The 23,067-nt window shown below is 46.4% G+C and overlaps 1 protein-coding gene and 1 long non-coding RNA gene across 7 annotated transcripts in view; one reads left to right on the top strand and one right to left on the bottom strand.

The window, feature by feature from the left end:
• Positions 1–1,189: 1,189 nt before the first annotated feature.
• On the bottom strand, positions 1,190–9,520 carry LOC119047043 (uncharacterized). 2 transcript variants are annotated; one of them, XR_005082064.2, is made up of 4 exons: positions 9,434–9,520; positions 3,949–4,224; positions 2,070–2,150; positions 1,190–1,717 (listed from the first exon to the last, which is right to left on the bottom strand). It is a non-coding gene; the product is annotated as an uncharacterized LOC119047043 (long non-coding RNA). The 2 variants fall into 2 exon arrangements; XR_005082065.2 differs by lacking the exon at positions 9,434–9,520 and adding an exon at positions 9,303–9,396.
• Positions 9,521–9,715: 195 nt separating this feature from the next.
• Positions 9,716–23,067, top strand: part of ZC3H18 (zinc finger CCCH-type containing 18) — a 62,337-nt gene continuing 48,985 nt past the window's right edge. For 4 of the 5 annotated variants that reach the window (XM_037142347.2, XM_037142346.2, XM_037142345.2 and 1 more), the window contains exons 1-2: positions 9,716–9,805; positions 16,204–16,802. In XM_037142347.2, coding sequence (XP_036998242.2) covers positions 16,218–16,802 — 585 coding nt within the window. In that variant the 5' untranslated portion in view covers positions 9,716–9,805; positions 16,204–16,217. Of the gene's footprint in view, positions 9,806–9,875; positions 9,973–16,203; positions 16,803–23,067 lie in introns of those variants that run through there. The other variant, XM_037142344.2, reaches the window with a different exon arrangement.

Genomic DNA, 23,067 nt, shown 5'->3' with positions numbered 1-23,067 from the left:
TCGCCACAGAACATTCCACCAGGTGGGGTGCTGGGACCACTGCCTCCTAGCCCAGTCCCCAGGAGAAACTCGCAAGCACCGAGAACTTACCCTGTGAAGAAACTCAATGCCTTCTTCCTCCTTTTCCAGGGGAGACAGAGAGGGAAACCAATCCCTCACTTTGATCTGTCCACAGATGAAGGCTCCTCATCCCGCAGGCTGCAGTGCCACACACGTATGCAAGGACACAGGGGCTGGCCAACTTCCTACTGCCTCCAGCCCCTCGCCTGCCCCCTGCATGGCTGAATGCACCAACCCCACGTCAGTCGATCTGGCCTACCCAGCAGGGAGACCTGTGAGAAAAGCCCAGGACCCTCTCCTCCCAGGCCTGGGGTGGAGCTCCCAAGAAATTCATCAGGCTGAGTCTTTGATAGTTGTCCTGACAGAAGGAAGTAGAGACCAAGGGAGCCGGTGGGGGGCAAGGACAAGTCCCCTTCTCCGTGAGAGGCCAGGATGGAACTAATTGGTGGTGCTCAGCTGTCTGGAATCTGAAGGTGACCCTGGTGTGGAAGCTACCAGTCCCCCCACCCCAGGGCCCTTCACAGTGATCTGGGAAGGAAAGAAGAACACCTTGCTGAGCATCTCCTGTAGAGCAAGGGACGGAAGGGAAACAGGCTCAGAAGGAGGAGTGGCTGGCACAGGCGAAAGAGTGGGAGTGGGCACACTTTTGGAGGCTCTGGGGGGCAAGGGTGCCCCAGATCCTTCCTGCTGGGGCTGGGGCTCATTGCTGTGCACCCCATGAGGGACAAGGTTGGCACCCCCTCTCTTAGGAAAAAACCTCAAAGGGGCCTTTCAGCCGGCTCAGAAAGAAGGACTCTCAGGCTGTTGCCCCTCTACAGCCAGGCGCCTGGCTCTTCCCAGGCATTTAGAATACAGATTCAGAGCCAGAGCTCCTCCTCAGAACCCAGGAGGACCCAGTTAGAAAGCAGATTACTGGGCCTCCAAATCAAGTATCTGGGAAAAGTGCCCTGAATATGGGGTTTTTTTAAATCATTTTTAATTGTTTGAACACGGTTGTCTCCATTTTTCCACCATCACTCTCCCCCGCCCACCCTCAATCCTACCTGTCTTTGGCTTTCTCCATGGGTCCTTTATACATGTTCCTTGAAGACCTTTCCCTTCTTTCCCACATTATCTCCCTCCCCTTCCCCTCTGGTTACTATCTGAATATAGGTTTTAATAGCCTACTCCCCCAGAAAGTCCAATGACCACTAGTGCCTTTCTCTTTCTTTACATTTTAATTGTGAAGTGTAATATCACAGAGAAGGTACACAAAAAAGATAAATTAATGGTTGAATGAATAAAGTGAGCACACAAATAAACAAAAACCCCTGCCCTCCCAGCCCCCGCCCTTCCTCCAAGGAGGTTGCCACTTCCCAGGCTCACGCCCACAAATAGCATCCTTTATCCTGCCTGTTCTCTATAACCAGGACCACGTGCTCTGATAGTTGCTTGTGTCCTGCTAATTCCACTCCCATCATCATGCTGAGACATTCATTCCCTCTGAGAGTGACTATGGTCCATCCACTTCCATAGCTGTGTAATATTTCATCACAGGACTTGGTTGCAAATGTTTGTGTAGGATGGAATGTTGATAGACTTCAGTGCAGGAGTTCTGGCTCAGTGGTATTTTCATTAGTTTGGTCCCAGAAAGTGATTTCCAGGACCTGGCTAATCACTGGTTAAACAGAGATGGATAGAAAGAAGAAAGAGCCCATAGGAAGAGAAAAGGGTGGCAGGCTGTGGCCCCTAGTGCTCCCCAAACACAGCACCCAGCTCCCCACTGGGGCTACCTGGAGTAGATGGGAAGGATGAGACTCCACGGGCTAGAGTGGCACATGAAGGCTCTGCTGTGCCCAGGGGATGGCAGTTTTCTTCATCTCTCGCCATCTACTGCTGCCACCTCCACACCACCACCCTCATCCCTCAGCAAAACAGCAGAGGCACCACTCCCCCCACCCCCAGGCAAACGTAGAGAAGGGAGAGCCCTCTGGTGCCCTCTTCCCAGCTGTTTTGTCCATCAGACTCACCTTTCTAAAAAGCTGCTTTCAGACCCTGGTTGGTGGCTCAGTTGGTTAGAGTGGATACACCAAGGTTGTGGTTTCAATCCTCTGTCGGGGCACATTCAAGAACCAACCAATAAAAGAACGAACCAATGAATGCATTAATACGTGGAACAAATCCATGTTTCTCTCTCCCTTCCTCTCTCTCTAAAAATAAATAAAGTAAATAAACAAAATGCTGCTTTCAGACAGATCCTTATATTGAACTCCCCACCCCCTGTAATGACAACATAAAAGCTGGACAACATAAAGACACACAGGCATGTGGAGGACAGCCAAACTCAGAACATGGGGGCTCTGACCCTTGAGGGAAGGGAAATGACAAAGACAAGACACACCCCATTCACCCTGCAGCCTGCAGCCTCTCCTCGCTGGTGTAAAGGCAGCAAGTACAGGCCTGCTGAGCTGAGCAGGCAGCTCGGACTTGAGAGGAAACCCTGCTTAGGTGCCCAAGCAGAAAAGAGCACCTGGAAGGTGAGGAGCTGAGCACACATTTAGCAGTCCTGTGTAGCACTGGGAGAACAGGCTGTAGATCGCACCTGCAGGGGTGGGGCCCAAACAGACAGTGCAGGCTTTCCTGTGAGAGTGCAGAAGTTTGCTTCCCAGGAAGACCGCACTCTTGGAAACAGACCAGCTCTTATGAGGCCCAGAAGCAAGCCTTAACCAGGGCCCAGGTAAGAAGGCCTCACCCTCTTTGGGAGTTCGTAACTCCATCCCAGCACACCCATGATAATTTATCCACAATGTCCAACATCAAAAACGTACAAGTTGCCCTGACTGGGGTGTCTCAGTGGATTGAGTGTCAGTCTGTGAACTGAAAGGTCAGCCGGTTTGATTCCCAGTCAGGGCATATGCCTGGGCTGTAGGCCAGTTCCATGGTGGGGGGCACTGGTCAATGTTTCTCTCACACATACACTGATGTTTCTCTCTCTTTCTCCTTCCCTTCTCCTCTCTCTCTCTAAAGAAAGAGTGCAAGACATGCTATAAAAAGGGACCAAAGCACTAAAAAACAAGAGGAAAAGCAACAGGTGCACGGTGATTCAAATGTAGGAGCTATAAGATAGGGGCTTTAAAATCACCAACATGCCATTTTCTTCATGTCACTCCCTGCTCAAGAGTCTACTGTGGACCCCCATTGCTCTCCACAGGAGTGGTCACGATCAATACCCTCTCTGGAAGCAACTTTTCACAGTGGACATAAAAACAGCTTCACCAATCTGTAGATATACATATACATTTGAGATTCATGTATTGCAATTATTAACAATTACAATATTGTACATTATCATAATCACCTATAAACATTTTGGTCATTTGGGGTTTTTTCCCTTTCTACAAGGGAAAGATCTCCTACAAATATCCTTGTGCATGTCTCCTGGTGCCCATGCACAAGAAAGGCACCAGTCCATGGAGAAGCAGAGCCTGGGCCCTTTTAACTGGCAGCCCACTGCCCCCACCGGCAGAGTTTCTGATGCAGTAGCTGTGGTGTGAGCCTGAGAATGCTTTTTAAAAAAAGATTTATTGCTATTTATTTATCTTTAGAAGGGAAGGGAAGGAGAGAGGGAGAGAAATATCATTGTATGGTTGCCTCTAGTGCATCCCCTGCTGGGAACTGGCCTGCAACCCAGGGATGTGTCCTGACTGGGGATTGAATCGAGATGCTCTGGTCTGCAGGCCCAGCTCAATCCACTGAGCTACACCAGCCAGAGCTCTGAGAATGCATTTTAACAAATCCCTAGGTGCTCTTGCTGCTGCTGGTCCCAGGACCCCACCTTGAGAACACCTGTCTACTGTTCTCGGTAATGCCACATTGTTCTCCAGCACATTGTGGCCCAATGAAACTCACCATCCTTCTTAAATTCAGATTCATTGTTCCATGGTCTGTCACAGCTCAGCAGCAACAGCAGCAGCTATTTTACGTGGTACGTAATGTGAACTTGGGCCATTGTTCTCAACTGACCAGGTGGCCTTTTTCAAGGTGGTAGCATGCCTGTCCGCACTCAGAATGCTGGGGAATATGCCCATCTCAGCGTCAAAGTGACTGCTAGTGACAGTGATCCCACATGATAAAGCAGATGTTTTCGTTTCTCTTGCACGACGGCCACAGCCAGAGTAATGTAATCTGGAGAGAGCATCATTCGTTATGTCAAAAAGGGCTTGGGTTTTGTGGTCTAACCAACCTGGGGTGAAATCAAAGCTCTGCAGTTTTGCACCTTCTATTCCCCCAACTATGAAATGGAGTAAAGTGAGGGGCTTTGCTCAGGAGAACCTCTGCACAAGGCCTGCCCTGGGCAAAGCGCTCCAGAAACCAAATTGTAACTGTCACCATATCATCTCTTCACTCCCTCCACAGAGGGAGGCAGCAGATGTAAATAGCCCCACTTTACAGAGCAGGGAAACTGAGTCTTAGAGGGGTGCTGCTTGTACCCACACACCCAGGGCCTCTGGCTCAAAGAGCAGAGGTTCAAGCCCATGGTGTTTAGGTTTGGAGAGACCTGGAATCTAATCCCATCTCAGCCATTTTCTGTCTTTCTAAATGCCCCCCACCGCACACACACCCTACACACTCCAGATGTTGCATATACTATGATGAGTAACTCAGAGCTTGACCTGGGGCCTGACCCAGGGCTACAGGGTGATCAGTTCTTCCTCTAGGAGCTTGTGCCCAGTTGCAAAGACAGACAAGGGCTCTGGAAAGAGATCCAACCAAGGGAGACCAGAAGAACAATTAAAAGCCAGCTAGATGAAAGGGAAAAGTGGGAACAGTGCTCCAGGTAGCAGGAGTGGCGTGCGCAAAGACATGGGAGCAAAGAAAAGTGTAGAGCAAGTTGAAGGCAAGGGAGAGAGAGCACAAGAGTTGGTGGGGCTGGATTATAAAGAGCAGGTGCATCAGGCTCCAGTATTTGGGTTTCATCTGGGGGCAGAGGGAACTGCTGGAGGGGACTTAGCCTCTTCCAACACCTAGTAACCACTAATCTATTCTGTGACTATGGATTTGCCTCTTCTGGATGGTTCGTGTAAATGGCATGTTAATCAGCACAGTCTGCCATGACAAAGTACCATAGACTGGGGGGCTTTACACAACAGGAATTTATTTTCTCACAGTTCTGGGACCTGGAAGTCCAAGAGGATGATGAAATGACAGGGATCTGGTTGGAGCCTCCTTCTTGGCTGGCAGACTCTGGCCTCTTGTGTCCTTGCATGACAGGGGTGAAGAGTGAGAGACAGAGGCACAGAGGTCTCTCTCTGATATCTCTTCTTACAGAGACTTCATTTCTTTGTTTGGCTGAATAATATTCCATGTATGCATAGATCATATTTTACATATTTACCCATCATCAGTTGATAGGTTGTTTCCACTGTTGAGCTACCATGAATAATGCTACGAACGATTCTGTACGAGTTTTTGTGTGCACGTTTCATTTCTTTTGGGTTAGCTACTTGGACATGGCACTGCTGGATTATACGGTGACTCTGTTAATGCCCTCATTTCTTCCCTTCCTCACCCGTTCATTCAGATAACTTAGGGCAAACATCTGAGTTCATTCAGTTTTACTGTGGACCAGACACTCACATTTGTGGGTAGAATGGTGGCACACTGCACCAAGGAAGAGTTTTCCTGGAGAAGGAACATGGTGTGAGGAAAGGCCTGTCTGCTCACCAGCCTCCCAAACCTGTAATCACCCCCAAGACCAGCTACATAATTTGCAGGGTTCAGAGCAAAATGAAAACCTGGGCCCCTTGTCCCAAAATGATTAAGAATTTTAAGATCGGGCCCTGACAGGTGTGTCTCAAAGGGTTGGGCATTGTCCCCCAAACCCAAAGGATACCAGTTTGATTCCTGGTCAGGGTATGTGCCTGGGTTGCTGGCCAGGTCCCTGGTTGGGGGTTTGCAAAAGGCAACCAATCAAAGTTTCTCTCCTTATCTTTCTCCCTCCCTTCCCCTCTCTCTAAAAAAAATAAATAGTCTTAAAAAAAAAAAAAGAATTTTAAGGTGGGGAGGTTCTAGGCAATTTGACATGAGGGGGTAGGTGGAGTGGTTTTGACCGGGAGAGAGCTCATAGAACCCAGCCACCTACAGTCCACTGGCCGTGAGAAACTACCCTAAGGTGGGAGACCCAACTGCCTGGGGTTCACAGTCCTGAGAACCTGGGGCCCTGGAAGCCTCTGGTCTGGGAGGTTAGGAACTGAAGAGTCTTAGCAAAGGTCTTGGGGCCCGGGAAGCTTGACGTCCTGCCTCTGCTGCCTCCCGACCACTGCTCTGTGCAGCTCCAGACAGGATGCTGAAGGCTACTTACTACTGTCTGTGGAAGAAGGTCAATGTGAAGAGCAATACTGATGACACCACTGGGGACCTTCAAAACAATTACAGTCCATTAGGAAAAGATATTTCCCTGGCTGGTGTGGCTCAGTGGATTGAGTGTCAGCCTGCAAACCGAAAGGTCACTGGTTTGATTCCCAGTTAGGGCCCATGCCTGGGTTGTTGGCCAGGTCCCCAGTTGGGAGCATGTAAGAGGCAACCAATCAATGCTTCTCTCCCTCTTTCTCCCACTCTTCCCCTCTCTCTAAAAATAAATAAATAAAATCTTTAAAAAAATTATACACAGAAATACTAGAATAAATTTTTTTAAAAGATTGTACTAAAGAAGTAGTGCATGATTTTGAAGGACCACATTCCTCTGGGGGACTACGATATCCGTGACGGGGAGAAACTGGGGCTTTGTCCTTTCCTCTGCCCTGCCCTCCCCTTCCCTCTTCTCCCACTCTCACCTCCCACATTGGTATGGATGTTTGTCATGCTGATAAAAACTCAGAAGCAAAAAAAAAACACCAGATTTTTAAGGCAGACACAGCAGGGAATTCAATCAAGCCCAGTTCCCTTCCAAGCACAGTTGTCTCGAAGTGACACTCGCTGCGGGAAACCAGCACACTCGCTGGTTTCCCGCAGGCTGCCGGCCGCTATGGCTCCCACTGCAGGGTGGGTGGCAAATTGTAAATACTTCAAATTGACATGCCTTTCTGATTATGAAAGTTTACACAGAGTTAAGCTGATCACATTTTAACTTTTTTCATCCTTACCGACACAGATTTTTTCATTGTTTTTAGAGAGAGAGAATCAGATGTCCTCTCGTTTGCACCCTGACTGGGGATCGAACCCATAACTTGGGTACTTGCCCTAACTAGGAATCAGCCCATGACCCTTTTGGTCCAACCATCTGAACCACAATGGCCAGGGCTAAGCTGATCACATTTAAAAGACAGTGCTCTTTAGTCTGACAGAAATAGTTTTAAAATTTTAAGCTTTGATGGTTAACTCTGTATCTCAAAAATAATTAATTTTGTGTTAAAGTAATTATATTTAATAGAGTGGAAGCTATTTGGCATGGTGGAAATAGTTTTTTAAAAATTTTTTTTAAACAGAACTTTTTAAAAAAATTTTTATTTATCTTTTTAAATAAGGGGAAGGGAGGGAGAAAGAGAGGGAGAAAAACATCGATGTGTGGCTGCCTTCCACACTCCCTGCACCAGGGAATCTGGCCCGCCACAACCCAGGCATGTGCCCCGACTGGGGATCAAACCAGCGACCCTCTAGTTCACAGGCCAGCACTCAATCCACTGAGCCATACCAGCCAGGGCTGGTGGAAATAGTTTGAAGTATTCAGTTTTTGATATTTAAATTCAGTATCTCAAAACTAATTTTTTGAGTTGGGTGCTTGATTATTTTATTGAGGTAGCACTGGTTTATAAGAATACAGAAGTTTCAGGTGTGTCACACTATAATTTGACATCTATACATACTACATCCTGCTCACCACCAAAAGTCTAATTTCCATTTGCTACTATATAATTGACCCCTTTATCTATTTTGCCCTCCCTCCACACCTCCTTCCCCTCTGGTAATCACCAGTCTGTTGTCTGCCTGTACAAGCTTGCTTTTGTTTTGTTTTTGTGTTAATTGTATGTGAGTGAAATCATATGGTAGTTGTCTTTGTCTGACTTAACTTACTTCACTTGGCATAACACCCCCAAAGTCCATCCATGTTGTCAAAAGTGGCAGGATTTCACATTTTTTATGGCTGAATAAGTACTCCACTGAATACATATTCCATTTGTTTTTTATCCATTCATCTATCCACAGACACTTAGGTTTCTCCTATATCTTGGCTACTGTAAATAATGTTGCAAGAACATGGGAATGCAGATGTCTTTTTTTTTTTTTAAGATTTTATTTATTTATCTTTAGAGAGGAAGGGAAGGAGAGAAACATCAATGTATGGTTGCCTTTCGTGCGTCCCTTGCTGGGAAGTGGCCTGCAGGGAACCAGCCTGCAACCCAGGCATGTGCCCTGACTGGGAATTGAACCGCAATTGTCTGGTTCACAGTCCCCACTATCATGGCGAGTGTCTGTTTGTTCCTTAGGTTCCAGGGCTGCTCACATGGCAGTTCTAATCTTAATTTTGGGGGGAATTTCCATACTGATTTCCACAGTAGCTGAACCAATTCACATTTCTGCCAATAATGTAGAAAAATTCCCAGCTGATTACTTTTAAGAAAGCAGGGACAGTCAAAAGTTTTTTTATGTTTAAACTATTTCAAAAATATTTATGTTGAACTGATTAATAGAGCAGGAGCTGTTTGGTCCCACGAAAATAGTTTAAAATGTTGTGACTTTGACATTTAAAGTATCTCTCTTTTACTTTTAAATTTTTTAAATTTATTTCAGAGAGCAAGAGGAAGTAAGAGAGAGAAGAGAACCATCCATATGTTGTTCCAGTTATTTTTAGAGTCATGACTGGGGATCGAACCTACAACCTTGACATCTCAGGACAGTGCTCTAACCAACTGAACTATCCAGCCAGGACTCAATATCTCATTTTTTAAGATTTTTATTTTCATTTATTTCCAGAGAAAGGGGAAGGGAGCAATAAAGAGAGGGAGAGAAACACCGATGTTTGAAAAACAGTGATAGGTTGCCTCTCACACATCCCCAACTGGGAACCTGGCTTGCAACCCTTGCATGTATCCTGACAAGGAATTGAACCGGCGCCCATTCAGATCGCAGGCCCGTGCTCAATTCACTAAACCAGTATCTCAAAAACGATTAATTTCCTGTTGGGTGCTTGAATTTAACAAAACGGGAGCTCTCTACTTCGACAGAAACATTTAAAATTGTAAGCCCCCCCCAAAAAAACTTCCCACCTCCGCGAAGGGTAAACCTGTCCAATCCGAAAGCGGTTGTCCCCGAGGCGGTAACTCGATGCGTCATGTGACCACGCCACACCGTAAGCCCTCCCCGCAAACGTCCTGCGGCAGGCAGCGAACTAACTCACATCTAGCCCCGCGGTGGGGCCTTTTGCCGCGCTTGCGCCGTGAAGAGCTCGTGGGGGCGCGCCGCGCGAAGTCGGAGAGGCGTGGGGCCGAAGAGGCGCGGAGGCGAAGAGGCGCGCGGCGGCGGCACGGAGGCCGGAAGACAGAGGGTGGAGGGCGGGGCAAGAGAGGGAAGCCCGCCGTTCGGCGGGACGGCCGTCGCGGCCTGATGACGTAGCACAATGGCCGGCCCCCGCGGGTAGTGGAGCCCGTTTGTTCCGCCCGCGTCGCGCCTCCAGCCGGATCCTGTAAGGAGCGGAAGGGCCGAGGGACGTCTTCCCCGCGCCGCCCCGACCCCAGCGGAACCGTGGCCCCCTCCCCGTCCTCGCGCTGAGGTAGGCGGCGAGGTGGCTTGGTCGGCGGGGAAGAGGCCTAGGCGGCTAGGCGCGGAGCGTGGTGGCGGTGCCGAGCCCAGGCCCGGGAGCCCGCTACCCCCGCCTCCGGGCTGCTCACCCCCTCGGACCGAAGCGTGGCTCTTGGACCCGGAGTAGAGGATGCTAAGGTAGCACGATCCCGTATTCCGTCCGCGGCGAGCCGGCCTGGGGGACCCTGGAACCTCTTAAGAGTCCGAGCTCCCTGCGGCTGCCTCTGCGTCCTGCGGTGGAGTTGATTCTCCTAAAGCTGTCATTTCTCTTCCGGGACATTCGCGTGGCACATGTTTGCAGCCCACTTAAGTGTTTGGGGGGAGGCACGCAGGTTCGCTTTCCGGAGGCAGCTAGCTCGGACTGCACATGGGCTCTTCGGGAACTTTGAGCTCTCTGGAGCCTCCTGGAACTTGCTCACTCAGCTTCCCACTGTGCACAGGTTGTACGTATTGGCTGTGCCCCAAGACGCACCCCACTCTTAGAAATATGTAACTTTCTTGCCCCTTTGGGTAGGAGCCCAAAGAATGCCTGTCCTTAGTATAAACGCACTGCAACTACGATGCTGGAAGAAGCTACTTCCAGTCTTGCTCCTGCTAAAACATAAGTTTTTCAAAATACTTTATGACAGCCGAGTTTGCCGGGTAGTGTCATTGATCATTTTAAATACCAGCAAACTCTGTTGCAAGAGTTGGTCAGTCTTCAGATCCATTCGGGGAGAGTGGAAGAGAGTATTTGACAGCAGTACTTCACTTGACATATATAGAAGTACTGTTCAGGGGCATACCAAGGGCCATACCCATACCATCGTTTCTCCCTGGAGATTCACCTTCATTGTATATCTTGTGGAGTGGTCCTTGCCCAGAGCAGAGGTTGGGATTATCAGTGTGAACCTGGACTAGGGCTGATTCCCATGTCCAAGTCCTGGGAAGGGAGTCTTTGCCTGATAATTTTACAGTCTGAGATGCGTGGAGCCCAGCCACCTTCGGAAACCAATCAAATGTGTACCAAAGGCTGGAACTCCTCTCCAGTTTGGGGTGGGAAATGCTCAGACTCTGTAAGAAAGCTTTGTGGAATCATTGCAGAGAGCAAACAGGTAAGCTGTGGCCTTGCTCATGTTTAAAACTTTATTAAAAAAAACTTTTCCAACAGCTACAGATCATTCAAGGTGAGTGCTCCCTCTGAGGGTTTTTTGGTGATCAGACTTAGTTGGGAGTGTTGTCTTTCACCAACCATGCCACCCTTCCTTTGGATTTTGTAAGTATATGAAGTTATGAATGAGAATTTTAACCAAATGAACCAAAACTTAGGCATTCAGATAGGGACTGCTCTATTTAAAGTTGTTAACACGAGAGGTTATGAGTCAAAACTTGGGAACTCCTGTTTTGGTAGTTAAATACACAAGACATCTGAGAAAATTTATCTTACTGAATAGTTACACCCTATGTTTGACCCCAAATTGTCTTGTCTGGCTTTGTAACTCACCTCACTTCACTTAACCAGACCAGGCTCAGAATGTCTTCCTGCCATTTCTCAAAGCAGCTCACCTTGAAAGGAGGAAGATTTGTTTCCACTGAAAGCACCAAGAGAGTGTTCTGCAGGTTCTAAAGGTCACTCAAAAGAGACATTTCCAAAATGTTCTGTGCTTTAGCAGTGCTGTTGGAATCAGTGTGCAGCCTTCCAGAGTGATTGCTGGAACATGAGACAGTAGCCACGATGCTTGAGTTCTGGTACAGTCCTCTAAAAGTTAGGCACTTATTTCAGATTACTTCTGGTATGCAACAGGTTGTTTATCAGGTAAGGAGACTTTATCATTCTTTCATTCAACAAACATAAGTTACCATCTGCCAAATGTACTAGGTAGTGGAAACACAGGAATATTTATCATTCTGTTCTCTGGGCAAGTTCACCATTTTATGGATAAAAGGAATAAAGAATTAGTTCTAAACTTTCCCAAGAATCCTCAATTACAGGGTGATTGTATGAGAACAAACAGTAAAATCTGTGCATCTGGCAGTTGGTGCAGGCCTAACTAGAGGACCCTCCAGTTCATTGGCTACACTTGACAGGCCACATGATTTTAACAGGGAGCCCTTTTGCGTATTTCCATCTACAAGGTGGAAGTAGCCTCAGATTGTGAGTTCCCAGGTGATCTCACAGGGCCTCCTAGAGTGACTGGATATCCCCGTGTGCCTTGGACAGCCCTTATTCATGCTTGTCGTAATTGTTAACAGTGCCTCCTTCCGGTCTCAGCGTCAAAAATGTCCTAGTTTAGACAGTGAATTGCATGGGAGCTCTGCTACTAAGTGCCAGATGTTTGTTTGTTGAGCCTAGGGAACATATAGAGGTGAGTCTGAGTCCTCTCAGTCACTTTGCAGGGGGGCATGAGGGCCTCCCCACAGACTTTGCAGACAGTCTCAGTACAGTGTGGTAAGTATGGATACATAATAAAATAATGTACAATATACTTAGAGCAAGAGTTCTTAATCTGGGGACCATGGGTGGACCTCAGGAGGTTTTCAGCTCCCTAAAGTAGAAGACAAATTATGTGTGTTCAGATTTTTGTAGAGGGGGGAAGCCAACCCTTCCATCTTATCTTCAAAGTAGTCCTTATTCCCAAAGGCTAAGCAACACTGACAGAGAGCCCTGAGCCGCCCCTGATAGTAGCAGGTGCACTCAGGACCTTTGGCTTCTCCACTTCTGGTCAGTGCCCAGAATCACCTTTGAGAGTCAGGAAGTTACCTTTGCATCTTTAGAATGTTGAAGTAATTTCCATAATTCAGACTATGGAGGGCATTCCTATTAAATTTTAAGTAAGATTGAAACTTACGACAAGTTTAAAATCATAAAATAAATGGTGTCACAAGTTGAATCTCCATATGGTCATCGCTATTTTTTAACTAGTAGACTGTGTGAATATGTTAACTTTTCCATTTATACAAAAAGGTGTGTTTTTGGTTCTAGAATGGCTAAGATAGAAGGATAGCTGGATTAACAGAAAACTTTAGAAGGGAGAAAAGAAAAACAGGCAAAATCTACTGGTGCAATAGAAGTCCCCGATTTATGTGTTGGCTGTGTTCCAAAAAGGAATTATAAAATTAGTTTGGAAATCGGGTTTCATTTTTGTACAGGAACAATGGCAAAAGGTAGGGGTTAGTTCCTCGACAGGGAGCAGAGGTTTATTCCCTGCATGGTTCAGGGCTCTGGGACCGAGAACTTGAAGTGCAGCTCCAAGTTCACATGGCCACTGGTGTCCTTATCAATGAAGGGACCATCACTTATTTTTGGAGGTCGATATGAGGAAATTGGTCAAGCGCCTGACTCAGAGTGGTGGTCTCATAGTGAATAGCTATTGAATTTTTTCAAAGCTGTTGAATTTTTGCAGAAGTTGTTTTAATAATACAGTCTTGCATTACATAGATTATTAGGTACTTGCTGAATGAAACAGTGAATGAATTACTCCTGAATGTACCAAAAGAATTGAACTGAACCTTACAGGTGAAAGGAGTATTGTTTTTGGAAGTTGAGGATTACCTTTACTCACTTTCACATTATGTGTGCCAGGGAGCATTTGAGATCTTGCTTCTGGGCATAATTTATTAGTTTGACTCAAATAAACTCATAAAAATTATTTTTAAAAAAAGAAAATTAAAGTATGTCAGGCACATTATCAGGCTCATCTAATTGTTGCAACAACCTTGTACAGTACATACTGTTGTCCCCATATTTCAGATGAAGAAACTGAGGTCCGGCAAGTTTAATTAATTTCCCTAAGATTTTCAGGCTAGGAAGCAGTAGAGCTGGGAGTTCAGATTAGACCTCAGAAGCCCATGTTGTTTGCAGTAGCCCACGTAACCATAAAGGTGCAGCGTACCAAGAGATAAACATCCCATTATTTGCATTATTTGAAGTTTGACCCTCTTCCACTTCTTATTTTAAGATTTAATTCCAAGTTTACCTAAATATAAAAGGCAATTTGGTTGGATCTAAGCAAACAATGAAACCAAAGCAGAAACCAGTTTGCACCTGGGCCCTGGAAAAGGACTGTTTTGTTACAGGTTGTAAGAGTTTGTGAATAGGATAGTAAGTTGCAAGGCCAATCATAATCTTGGGGATAGAGGGTTCTGCAGGGTATTAGTTGTGTGATTTGTAAACTAGTTTGAGAGAACATTCAAATGTGGTTGAGTGATTTAAGAGGTAGCTTTGTGTCAAGGTCACCATTAGAGTATAAAATGTGAAAATCAGAATTTGTTTGGTTTCCAGTAGTGATGTGTAAAGCTCAGTAATCAGTTCCATGTGACTTCCTGCCTACAAGGTACCAGGTGCTAGCTTAAGCAGCTGGGGAGCTGAAAGTCCCTGCCATTCTATGGAGAAGATTTCTTACATACAATGTAATAAAAAGTATACAGAGATAGGCGAAGGGTATCATACACAAAGGAAAATCTTACTGTTTTTTCAGTATCATTAACTAAGGGTGGGGGAGTTTGCCAGTGGCCCTTGGCTGAATGCTGTAACCGCCCCCATACTCTGTCTGGAATAGTTAGGAGTGTAAGGGGCCTTAGAAACCAGCCCTGTCCTTGGTAGCTTTCTCATCTCTGTGCACTACCCTGGGCCATAGAAGTGTGCTGTGTGCAGTGATAGGCTCTGCCTGTGCAGGGAAGCCAGAGTCATGGGAGGAACCTCGAATTTTCATTTTCAGCAGAGTATACCATATTAGGACTAACTTCTTAATACTTTTCAGTGGTTCTACCTCTGGGTAGTGTAGTTAAAAGACTACAAATTAAATCATTTTCATAGTCAAATCAAATGACTTTGAGTGAATTGATGGGTTAAAGTGATGAATTTTAAGTGATTTGTCCTAATGTGTGTTCGATTATAATAATTTCCATTAACAGCCAAAACAATGTTTTTTATTGTAGATTCAGAACCAACTCTTAGTATGTGCATCTTTAAACACAGGCTTTCTCCTTTTGAAAGCCTACATTTTGAAAATACATATTTTTAATCTTTAGTTCTATAAATACCTAAAACAATTACATGTGTGTAAGGTTTGTAGATATATGTGTGTATGTTTCCATATCTTGCTGAGTTACCAAATAGTATGACTGTGACATACTTTATTTTGAATAAAAAATTTGGAAGAATCAAGTGACCATTGAACCCTTCACAATTACTATTTCACATTAACTCATTGGTGGTGACTTGCCGCACCTTTCATTGGTGAATGTGTTTCCTGATAGACTGTTTGGTGTTGGTTTCATGCTCTTATCCCATCTTGTGCAGTCTGCTTAAAACAAATGGAACAATGTACTGTCTTTGCACACTGAGTTGGGAAAACCAAAAAATACTCACTTTATAATTAAATTTAGTAAAAACAAATGAAATCTAAACTTGACATATTGGTCTTTTTACATCAGAAACTACAGTTTATTCTTGAACAACTCTGAGGGTAGGGGTACTGGCCTCCTGAGCAATCTAAAAGCCAAGGATTACTATAGTCAGCCCTTCCTGTACTAGGATTCCCTTCATGCGTTAGGGGCTAGAGTTGACCCTAGAACAATGCGGATTTGAGCTCCCTGGGCCAATTGAAAAAAACCATATGTAAGTGGACCCATGCAATTCAAAGGTGTGTTATTCAGCAGTCAACTGTACTTAAATATATTGAATTTTCTGCCAGAATTCTTTCCCACAACATACCTGTATTAGAGCAGTGAATCTTCACTTTGCTGTGAGAATCGCAGGGAATGAATACCGCCTTCTGGACATCCATTGGCAGCTCCAGCGAACAAGTCTGTGGTGAGGCCCAAGGTCGTGCCGGGGCATCTGATGAGGCAGTCAGGGCCATACTTGGAGAAGTGCGTTCAGGAACAGGAGACAGCCTACAACGTGGGAACTCCTAAAGACATGCCAGGTTTCTGTTCCAGGCCCTTTAGGATGTCTCCAGAAAAAATGGTTACACACATGCCTTCAAATGTTGCTGCCTTGTTTTTTGAATTTTATCAGCAGTCCAATCCCACCTACTTTCTTTTGACCATTTGGGTATCACTGATAAAAAGAAGAGGTGCACCAGCTGTCTTCCTGCCAGGTTGCTGCAGGTGTGAAGTACTTAACACACAGCAAGCACAGTCCATCCTTGCGGAGGTGATGTGTGCAGAGATGGCCTGCCATCCTCCATGGTGGAACAGCCAGCAGTAGTGGTCTGTGGAGGGGACTGGGGTTTGGAGGAGCTGTGCGGGACCAAGCTAAATGTAGATCCTGGTCCCCTCCACGGGTCAAGGATCTATGAGTAAGTGTGAGGACAGAAAAACCAAGGCAAGATGCACTTTCCATTTTGATAAATGTTGTAAATCTATGTTCTCTCTCTTTTGCAGAACTGTAGGTACCGATGGATGTGGCCGAGAGCCCTGAACGGGACCCTCGCTCTCCAGAGGATGAAGAGGAGGAGCAGCAGGGGCTCTCAGACGATGACATTCTGAGAGAAAGTGGGTCTGATCAGGATGTGGACAGAGCTACGGGGAGAGCTTCCGATTTGGAGGATGAGGAAAATGCTGCCCTGGGACTGAGCCAGGAGGAAGAGGAAAGTCACTCTGATGAGGAGGATCAGGACCTGGACTCTGAGCGTCAGGAGCTGAACAGGGGCCCAACGAGCCCCCCACGTGCAGAGGAAGGGGATGGTGGGGAGGAAGATCGCACAAGTGACCTGAGAGATGAGGCCTCCTCAGTCACCAGGGAATTGGACGAGCATGAGTTAGACTATGATGAGGAGGTACCCGAAGAGCCAGCCCCCACCGGGCAGGATGACGAAGCCGAGAAGGCTGGGGCCGAGGACGATGAGGAGAAGGGAGAAGGAGCTCCTGGGGAGGAGGGAAAGGCAGCTGTCCACAGTGTGGAAGAAAAGGAGCCCCTGGAGGCTACCAAGGAGAAAAAAAAAGAGGACGACGATGGAGAGATTGATGATGGGGAGATTGACGTAAGTATGACTGAGCTGCAAGCATATGTAGATGGGGCCTAACCACACCCTAGCCTGCTTTCAGGAGGTAGGCTGAACAGAGGATTAATTTAGCCTCATCCCAGAACAAGGAGGTGGGAAGGTGGAATGTAGGAAAATGAGAGGATTGTTCTGGGAGCAGTCGCCATGGTAATTAGGAAGTGCTAAAAATCAAAGTGAAGTACTCCAGATTCAGAAAACTTCTGTCTGCCAGTTGGTAGCTGGCAGAATTTCCTCGGACCCGCTCTCATCTGTCTCATGCTATTGATTAATTTATCTGATGCTGTTGGTGCTATCTGTATTGAAATGTCTGGTCCCCAATTTTTTCCCTTTTTTTTTAAGTTTAAGAATATTTTTTAATAAGTGAAGAGGCGATTTTCTCCTGTTATCTTTGCTATCTTAAATCCTACTTGAGTTGGCATTCAGCCAGAACCATCACGGACTTCACTCCTTGTCAGGTTCTTGAGACTGAAAAGACTTAAGTTTCTCTTTTAGGCATTTTTATTTTCGTCCCACAGCCTGTCCTCTGGTGAGGGTCTCATCCGGGCCAAGTAAGACCCTTGGGACTGGATAAAATAGGGTTGTACATCAGAATACCTCAACTTTTGAGCAGACCATCACACTCTCTCATCGTGTGTTTAAATATTAAATAGTCTGGTCTTCAGGTTGAGGGAAGTGGAAGACTGGTAATATCTTAGATATGGGTAGTTTGGGGGTTTTATTACAGATAATCTTTTGGAAAGAACTTTAATTATGATCTTTAGTAAGTTGGGTTTTGGGGGCAAAGAGCCTGATGTCCTACTGAGTAATGCTTTTACTCAAAGGAGTTGAGAGAGAGAGCAGATTGAACTATCTGGGTTTTTGTAAAGTCCCCTAGGGAAGGAGATGCTGCTTATCTGAAAGTTACCACAGTGAAGGTATATAGAGTCTCTCAAAAATATTTTGGGTTGGGGGGGGAAAGGTTGCTGGTTAAACACTTAACCACAGGTCTACTATAAGTACCACACTTCCGTAATAGTGTATTGGTGCGTATGTTCTCAGTCCATTCTAACATGTGGTGGCCTTGCTGTGCCCGGTGGATTTGTAGGGGTTTAGACATTGCTTGTCTAACTTTGGCTCATAAAAATAACTTTAGGGTATATGTGGTTAGAATTTAAGATTTTTCCATATCTTCTTGTAACTAGGTGTGGATGATCTCTTGAGTTAACAAGCCTTGCTTGATATTATCCTATTTGAAAGGGTGTTTTGGGGATCTTGTCACGCAGGTTCACTTCAGTTTTGCCAGCTGTGCTTCCCTCTCACTTTGGGAAAGTTCAGCTCTACCCCAGGGTTGGCAAAGGGGAAATTGGTGCCGTGACACTTGAGTTCATCAGTTCAGGTGAAATTTTGAGCAGAAAACTGATTGGTTGAGATTGTCTGTGAATTTGGTTTTTAGCCAGCAGGGAATGTTAGGGTGGGGTGTCCTAACACTTGGACCACAAGGTCCAAGTGTTCTGGACAGTTCATTCCTCATTAAGAGAGAACCACTTGCAAAACCTTCTTTTTAAAGATTTTATTTGTTTTTAGAAAATGGGGAAGGGAGGGAGAAAGAGGGAGAGAAACCTCGATGTGTGAGAGACATACTGATCAGTTGCCTCTTGCATATCCCCAACCGGGGACCTAGCCTGCAAACCTGGCATGTGCCCTGACCAGGAATCAAATTGGCAACCTTTCGGTTTGTGGAATGATGAAGCCCAACCCACTGAGCCATGCCGGTCAGGGCACAAACCCTTTGTGATTCAACCGGTGAATAAGTCTTAAGAGAAAATTCATGTACTCTTCTGCCTTTCCATGGTCATATGGGGTCAAGTGTATCCCTGCCAGTCCTGGAGTACTTTGGCATCATTTCACCAGTGGACTTTTCCACTGCAGTTAGGTGTAGTGGTCGGGACATTGAATTGAATTGAGCTGTCCCTGAAAAACACCCATCCTCTGGAGATTTGCTTGTTTTCAGTAGGAACAGCATGTGAATAATCCAGTTTGATTTTCTTACCCACTCAGATCCTACGGTTGGTTGGTTGGTGGTTGTGGCTAGTTTTGCCTGCTTGGCACCCTCTCATGAGGGGCCCCACAGTTGGAAACAGCCCACTGCCGAGGAGACCTCAAGGGTACAGTTTGTTTTAGTTGCAGGGGGTGTTTTCCTTCCCACACTACAGCCCATGCCTCCTGCTGAAGCCACCCCTGCAGGTCTGTTTTCTTGGACCCAGCGCTGGAGGGCCATTCATTGTGTCAGGGTCGAGTGGAGCCTGCCCCCGCCTGAGGGACAGGCAGACCTCACCAAGGTGGGGAGGCACCGTGAATGGTAGCTTGGGCTCTCACAGGAGCACATCTTCCCTGAGGAGCCCCTCTGTCTGCTTCCCTTCTTTCTGGTTTCCTGTCCATCCTTTAAGTCAGCGGTGTCAAACTCCTTTTCACCAGGGACCACATCAGCCTCGAGGTTGCCTTCAAAGGGCCAAAATAATTTTAGAACTGTATAAATGTAGCTACTCCTTAATTGTTAAGGAGTTGAAATTACATTCGGCCCTTTGACGGCAACTACGAGGCTGACGTGGCCCCCAGCGAAAATGAGTCTGACACCCCGGCTTTAAGTGTTGGCCTAAATGTCACTTTTACCTGGGTTCTGCCTCCTCCCCTGCCTCTCTGTTGTATTTGGCGCCTTTGTTGTACTTCCACAGTTAAATTAACTGGATTGTCAGTGTGTTCGTTCCCATCGCTTCCGGTCATCCTCTTCTTACCTCCAGGAACACAAGTTCCCTACTTCTGGGACCTACTAGGCTGCCTCCGTCAGTATCACCTTACTTGGCACATGGTAGGTAGCCAGTACCTGCCTTCTGAGCATATAGAGAAGCCCGTTACTTTGGGGCACATTTAATTTGAGGGCCATTGAGATGTTGGGTGTCAGTGGGTAAAAGGTCTATACCAGGGAAGCCATTCCCACAGAGAGGGCTGTTTAGGCACTGGTTGTGGGTGACCAGCACCAGCCCTAACCACTATTGGAAGAACCCAGTGTGAGACGTGTATCAGCATGTACATGAATGACTGCCCTTGGTTCATTTTTTCTGCTCTCTCTGTACCAGCTCTAACTCTTCGTTTACTGTTGGGTCTCTGCTAGTGTATACCCTATGTCCCCACCAAGTGCACTCTCGTTTGTTTCTTTTCCAAAATGCCCTGTCCCCAGCTGCATTTCTCTGGTAAAGCAGGAACGAGAGGTGGGTACTTGGGTCTACAAACAGCCTGTTTCCAGTGGGCCTTTGGTCTGGTCCCCTTTAGCTAAATCCCTGCAAAGTAGCTTCTGGTTCTAATGGAAATTATACATCACAGAGGGCTTTTCCCCCATGGCTTTCAAGTGCAGCTCTGGTATCAGGGTGAACCACCTGGATATTTTTATGGGGAGGAAATGTGTATTCATTGAGGCCCCTGAGTGGTTCCATGTCCAGCAAGTGTCCTGCCAGTCCAGTTGCAAACTTATGGTTCAGAGGGCCCCTCCTGGACACGTGGGCTACTCCAGCCCTCCCTCAGTGTCTGGCCCTGCATGGCTGGGAACAGTTGGAACAGAAGAATCTAGATTGCCATGTGACATGTCCCCCTGTACTTGAGGAGCTCTTCCTTTCTGTCAGGTACATCATCTTTTCCCTTTCTATTTTGGGTCACTGGGACAGGTGAACTGATTTGAGGGGGAGTCATCCACACCCTCCCACCCTCCTGGACTTTTTCTCTCTCTCGGAAGCGTTCTTGATAGCGACGTCAATTTGTACAATAAACTATTGACATTCTTCTATCTGAACCGCACGATTTGTGACTAAGGTCTTGAATCACCTTTGTAGGGTTTAATGTGCTGCCTGGCAGCTGTTGGATGTAAGTGCCTTTCTGGGAGTGCTGTGGTAGGGGTGGCTTTTGCACACAGGGTCGGAGCTGGTCCTTAGCACCCTGGTTATATGGAGTGGGGTCAGAGGGTCCCTAACAACTGAGTCTAGTATGAGTTTTATTTAATAATTAGTCTCTTACTTATTTAGGAAGCCACATTTAAGAAAAGCAAATGCATGTGTGGTTTTGGTTCTACCTATGCATCTCTCAGAAAAGTGAACTGAGCTGATGTAATCAACTCCAACTGTGCAAGGGTCTTCCTTTCTTTCTCCTGAGCCTCTAGTTAGTATTACCAGAAATATTTGTGTTTGATGAGCAGATACGAGCAGATGGAACAGCCTTCATGGATCTTTGATTCCTCTTTATAGATCAGTTGCCTCTTGCACACCCGACACTGCGGACCTGGCCTGCAACCCAGGCATGTGCCCTGACTGGGAATCAAACTGGTGACCTTTTGGTTCCCAGTCCGGTGCTCAATCCACTAAACCACACCAGCCAGGGCTACTTGGTTCTGTTTTTATATCTTACTTATCATTCGGTTAACAGAACTTTGAACCACCATCATCCTTTTGGGATATATGTTTTATTCCATTCTCATCCTTGATTCTCGCACTGGTGGAGTGGCCTTTCATACAGCAGGACACATCCTAAATGGGCAGTCCATGTGATTTCTTGTTCAGAAGTGGTAGCTCTCATCCCACCTACATACAAAAACACTTTGAAGCATTTTCTTCACAGGTGGTATTTTATATTCTATTCAAATATAGATGTTCCTTTTATACGTAGATATATACTATCTTTACAAAAAGGTTCTCTTCAGCAAACCCTCATGGCTGAGGGTTTATTGTCTGCAAGGCCAGCTCCTTTCAGGTGGTACATTCCCTGTGTTCACTCTCCTCCAAGTCACTTAGGTGAGGGATGCCATTAGTCCCCTCACCGAAGCATAGGAAGCTGGTGCCACATTTGAGAAGAGCCTGTGCCTTACCTGCTGCCTGAACGACTGGTCAACACAGCCACATGAGTAAGCATAGGTCACAGTTCTTACTCTTGTTCAGGAGGGCCCAGAAAGCCTAGAACCTCTGAGAGTGGAAAGGTTTTTTCACAGCTGACACCAGGCTGTTTGTGGTCCTGTGTATGACACATCTCCCCATAGAAAGATTATTGTGACCGTTACAGGGTGCTGCTTCAGACCCCACTATATCACCTGTCTAAAAGCAAAACATTTCTGAATTCCCAAAATATCTGCCTGCAAGGGTTTGGGGTAAGGGATTGTACACCTGTACCATTAAACCCATTTTACAGATGCAGGATCCAGGGTTTAAGGAGGTTGTGGTTGACCCAAGTGGCAGTGTCAGGGTGGCACCTTAAGCCTCTACTTTGGTTCGTGTGTTCACGTGCTGCAGCTGCTTCCATGCATGGCAGCACCACGTAGTGACCGTCTCCTTATCTGCCATTGCTGTGGGCGCTGTGGAGTTGGAAACAACTTCTTGTATGATTAATATATGTGATTAATATATGTGCATTTTATAAGGAAAATAAAAACATGCTCAAAGAAAGTAAAAGTCATTTATGCTACCAGTGCTCAGAGATAATTGTATCCCAACATATTGCCTCTGAGGTATTTTTCCATTAGTGATAACTCATTAAGTGCCTTCTGCTCGTGGGTTGTTTTGGGTTTGTTTTTTTACACACACCCAACCCAGGACCAAACCCACAACCCAGGCATGTGTCCTGACTGGGAATCAAACTGGTAACCTTTTGGTGTGCAGGACAGTGCCCAACCACTTGAGCCACAGGGCGTGTTTCACGTGAGGCACTGCATGAGCGCTCTGAGTGGAGCCCTGTTCTGCTGGAGGAACCGAAGTTCAGTGTGGACGGGTATGTCCACAGTCACACCATCAAGATTTGAATTCAGGCCTTTTGTCCAGTCAAATGTGTTTTATAAAAGCTTTGAAGTTGTGCTCTGTGCATATTGACCCTGAGGAAGTGCAGATAGAGGTATGCAGTGAGCCGTAGCTAGTCCTTCGATCTGTGAACTGTAGAGGGCCTACACACTCCTCCCAGTTAGATTATCTGTACTATTTTTTAAAATATTTATTTATTTTCAGAGAGAGGGGAAGGGAAGGAGAGAGGGAGAGAGACATCAATGTGTGGTTGCCTCTCATGTATCCCCCACTGGGAAGTGGCCCGCAACCCAGGCATGTGCCCTGACGGGGAATCGAACCGCAATCCTTTGCTTCACAGGCCCATGCTCAATCCACTGAGCTATCTGTGCCAGGGCTAGCCAGCCAGGGCTATCTGTACTATTTTTAGCCATTCAGGGCGATAGTTGCTGAGAGCTTCA

Source organism: Artibeus jamaicensis, unplaced genomic scaffold (genome assembly GCF_021234435.1).
Source record: "Artibeus jamaicensis isolate MK-2021 breed Jamaican fruit bat unplaced genomic scaffold, CSHL_Jam_final contig_464, whole genome shotgun sequence".
NCBI lineage: Eukaryota > Metazoa > Chordata > Mammalia > Chiroptera > Phyllostomidae > Artibeus > Artibeus jamaicensis.
Note: the sequence above shows the minus strand (reverse complement) of the source record. Positions and strands in the feature narration are given on the sequence as shown.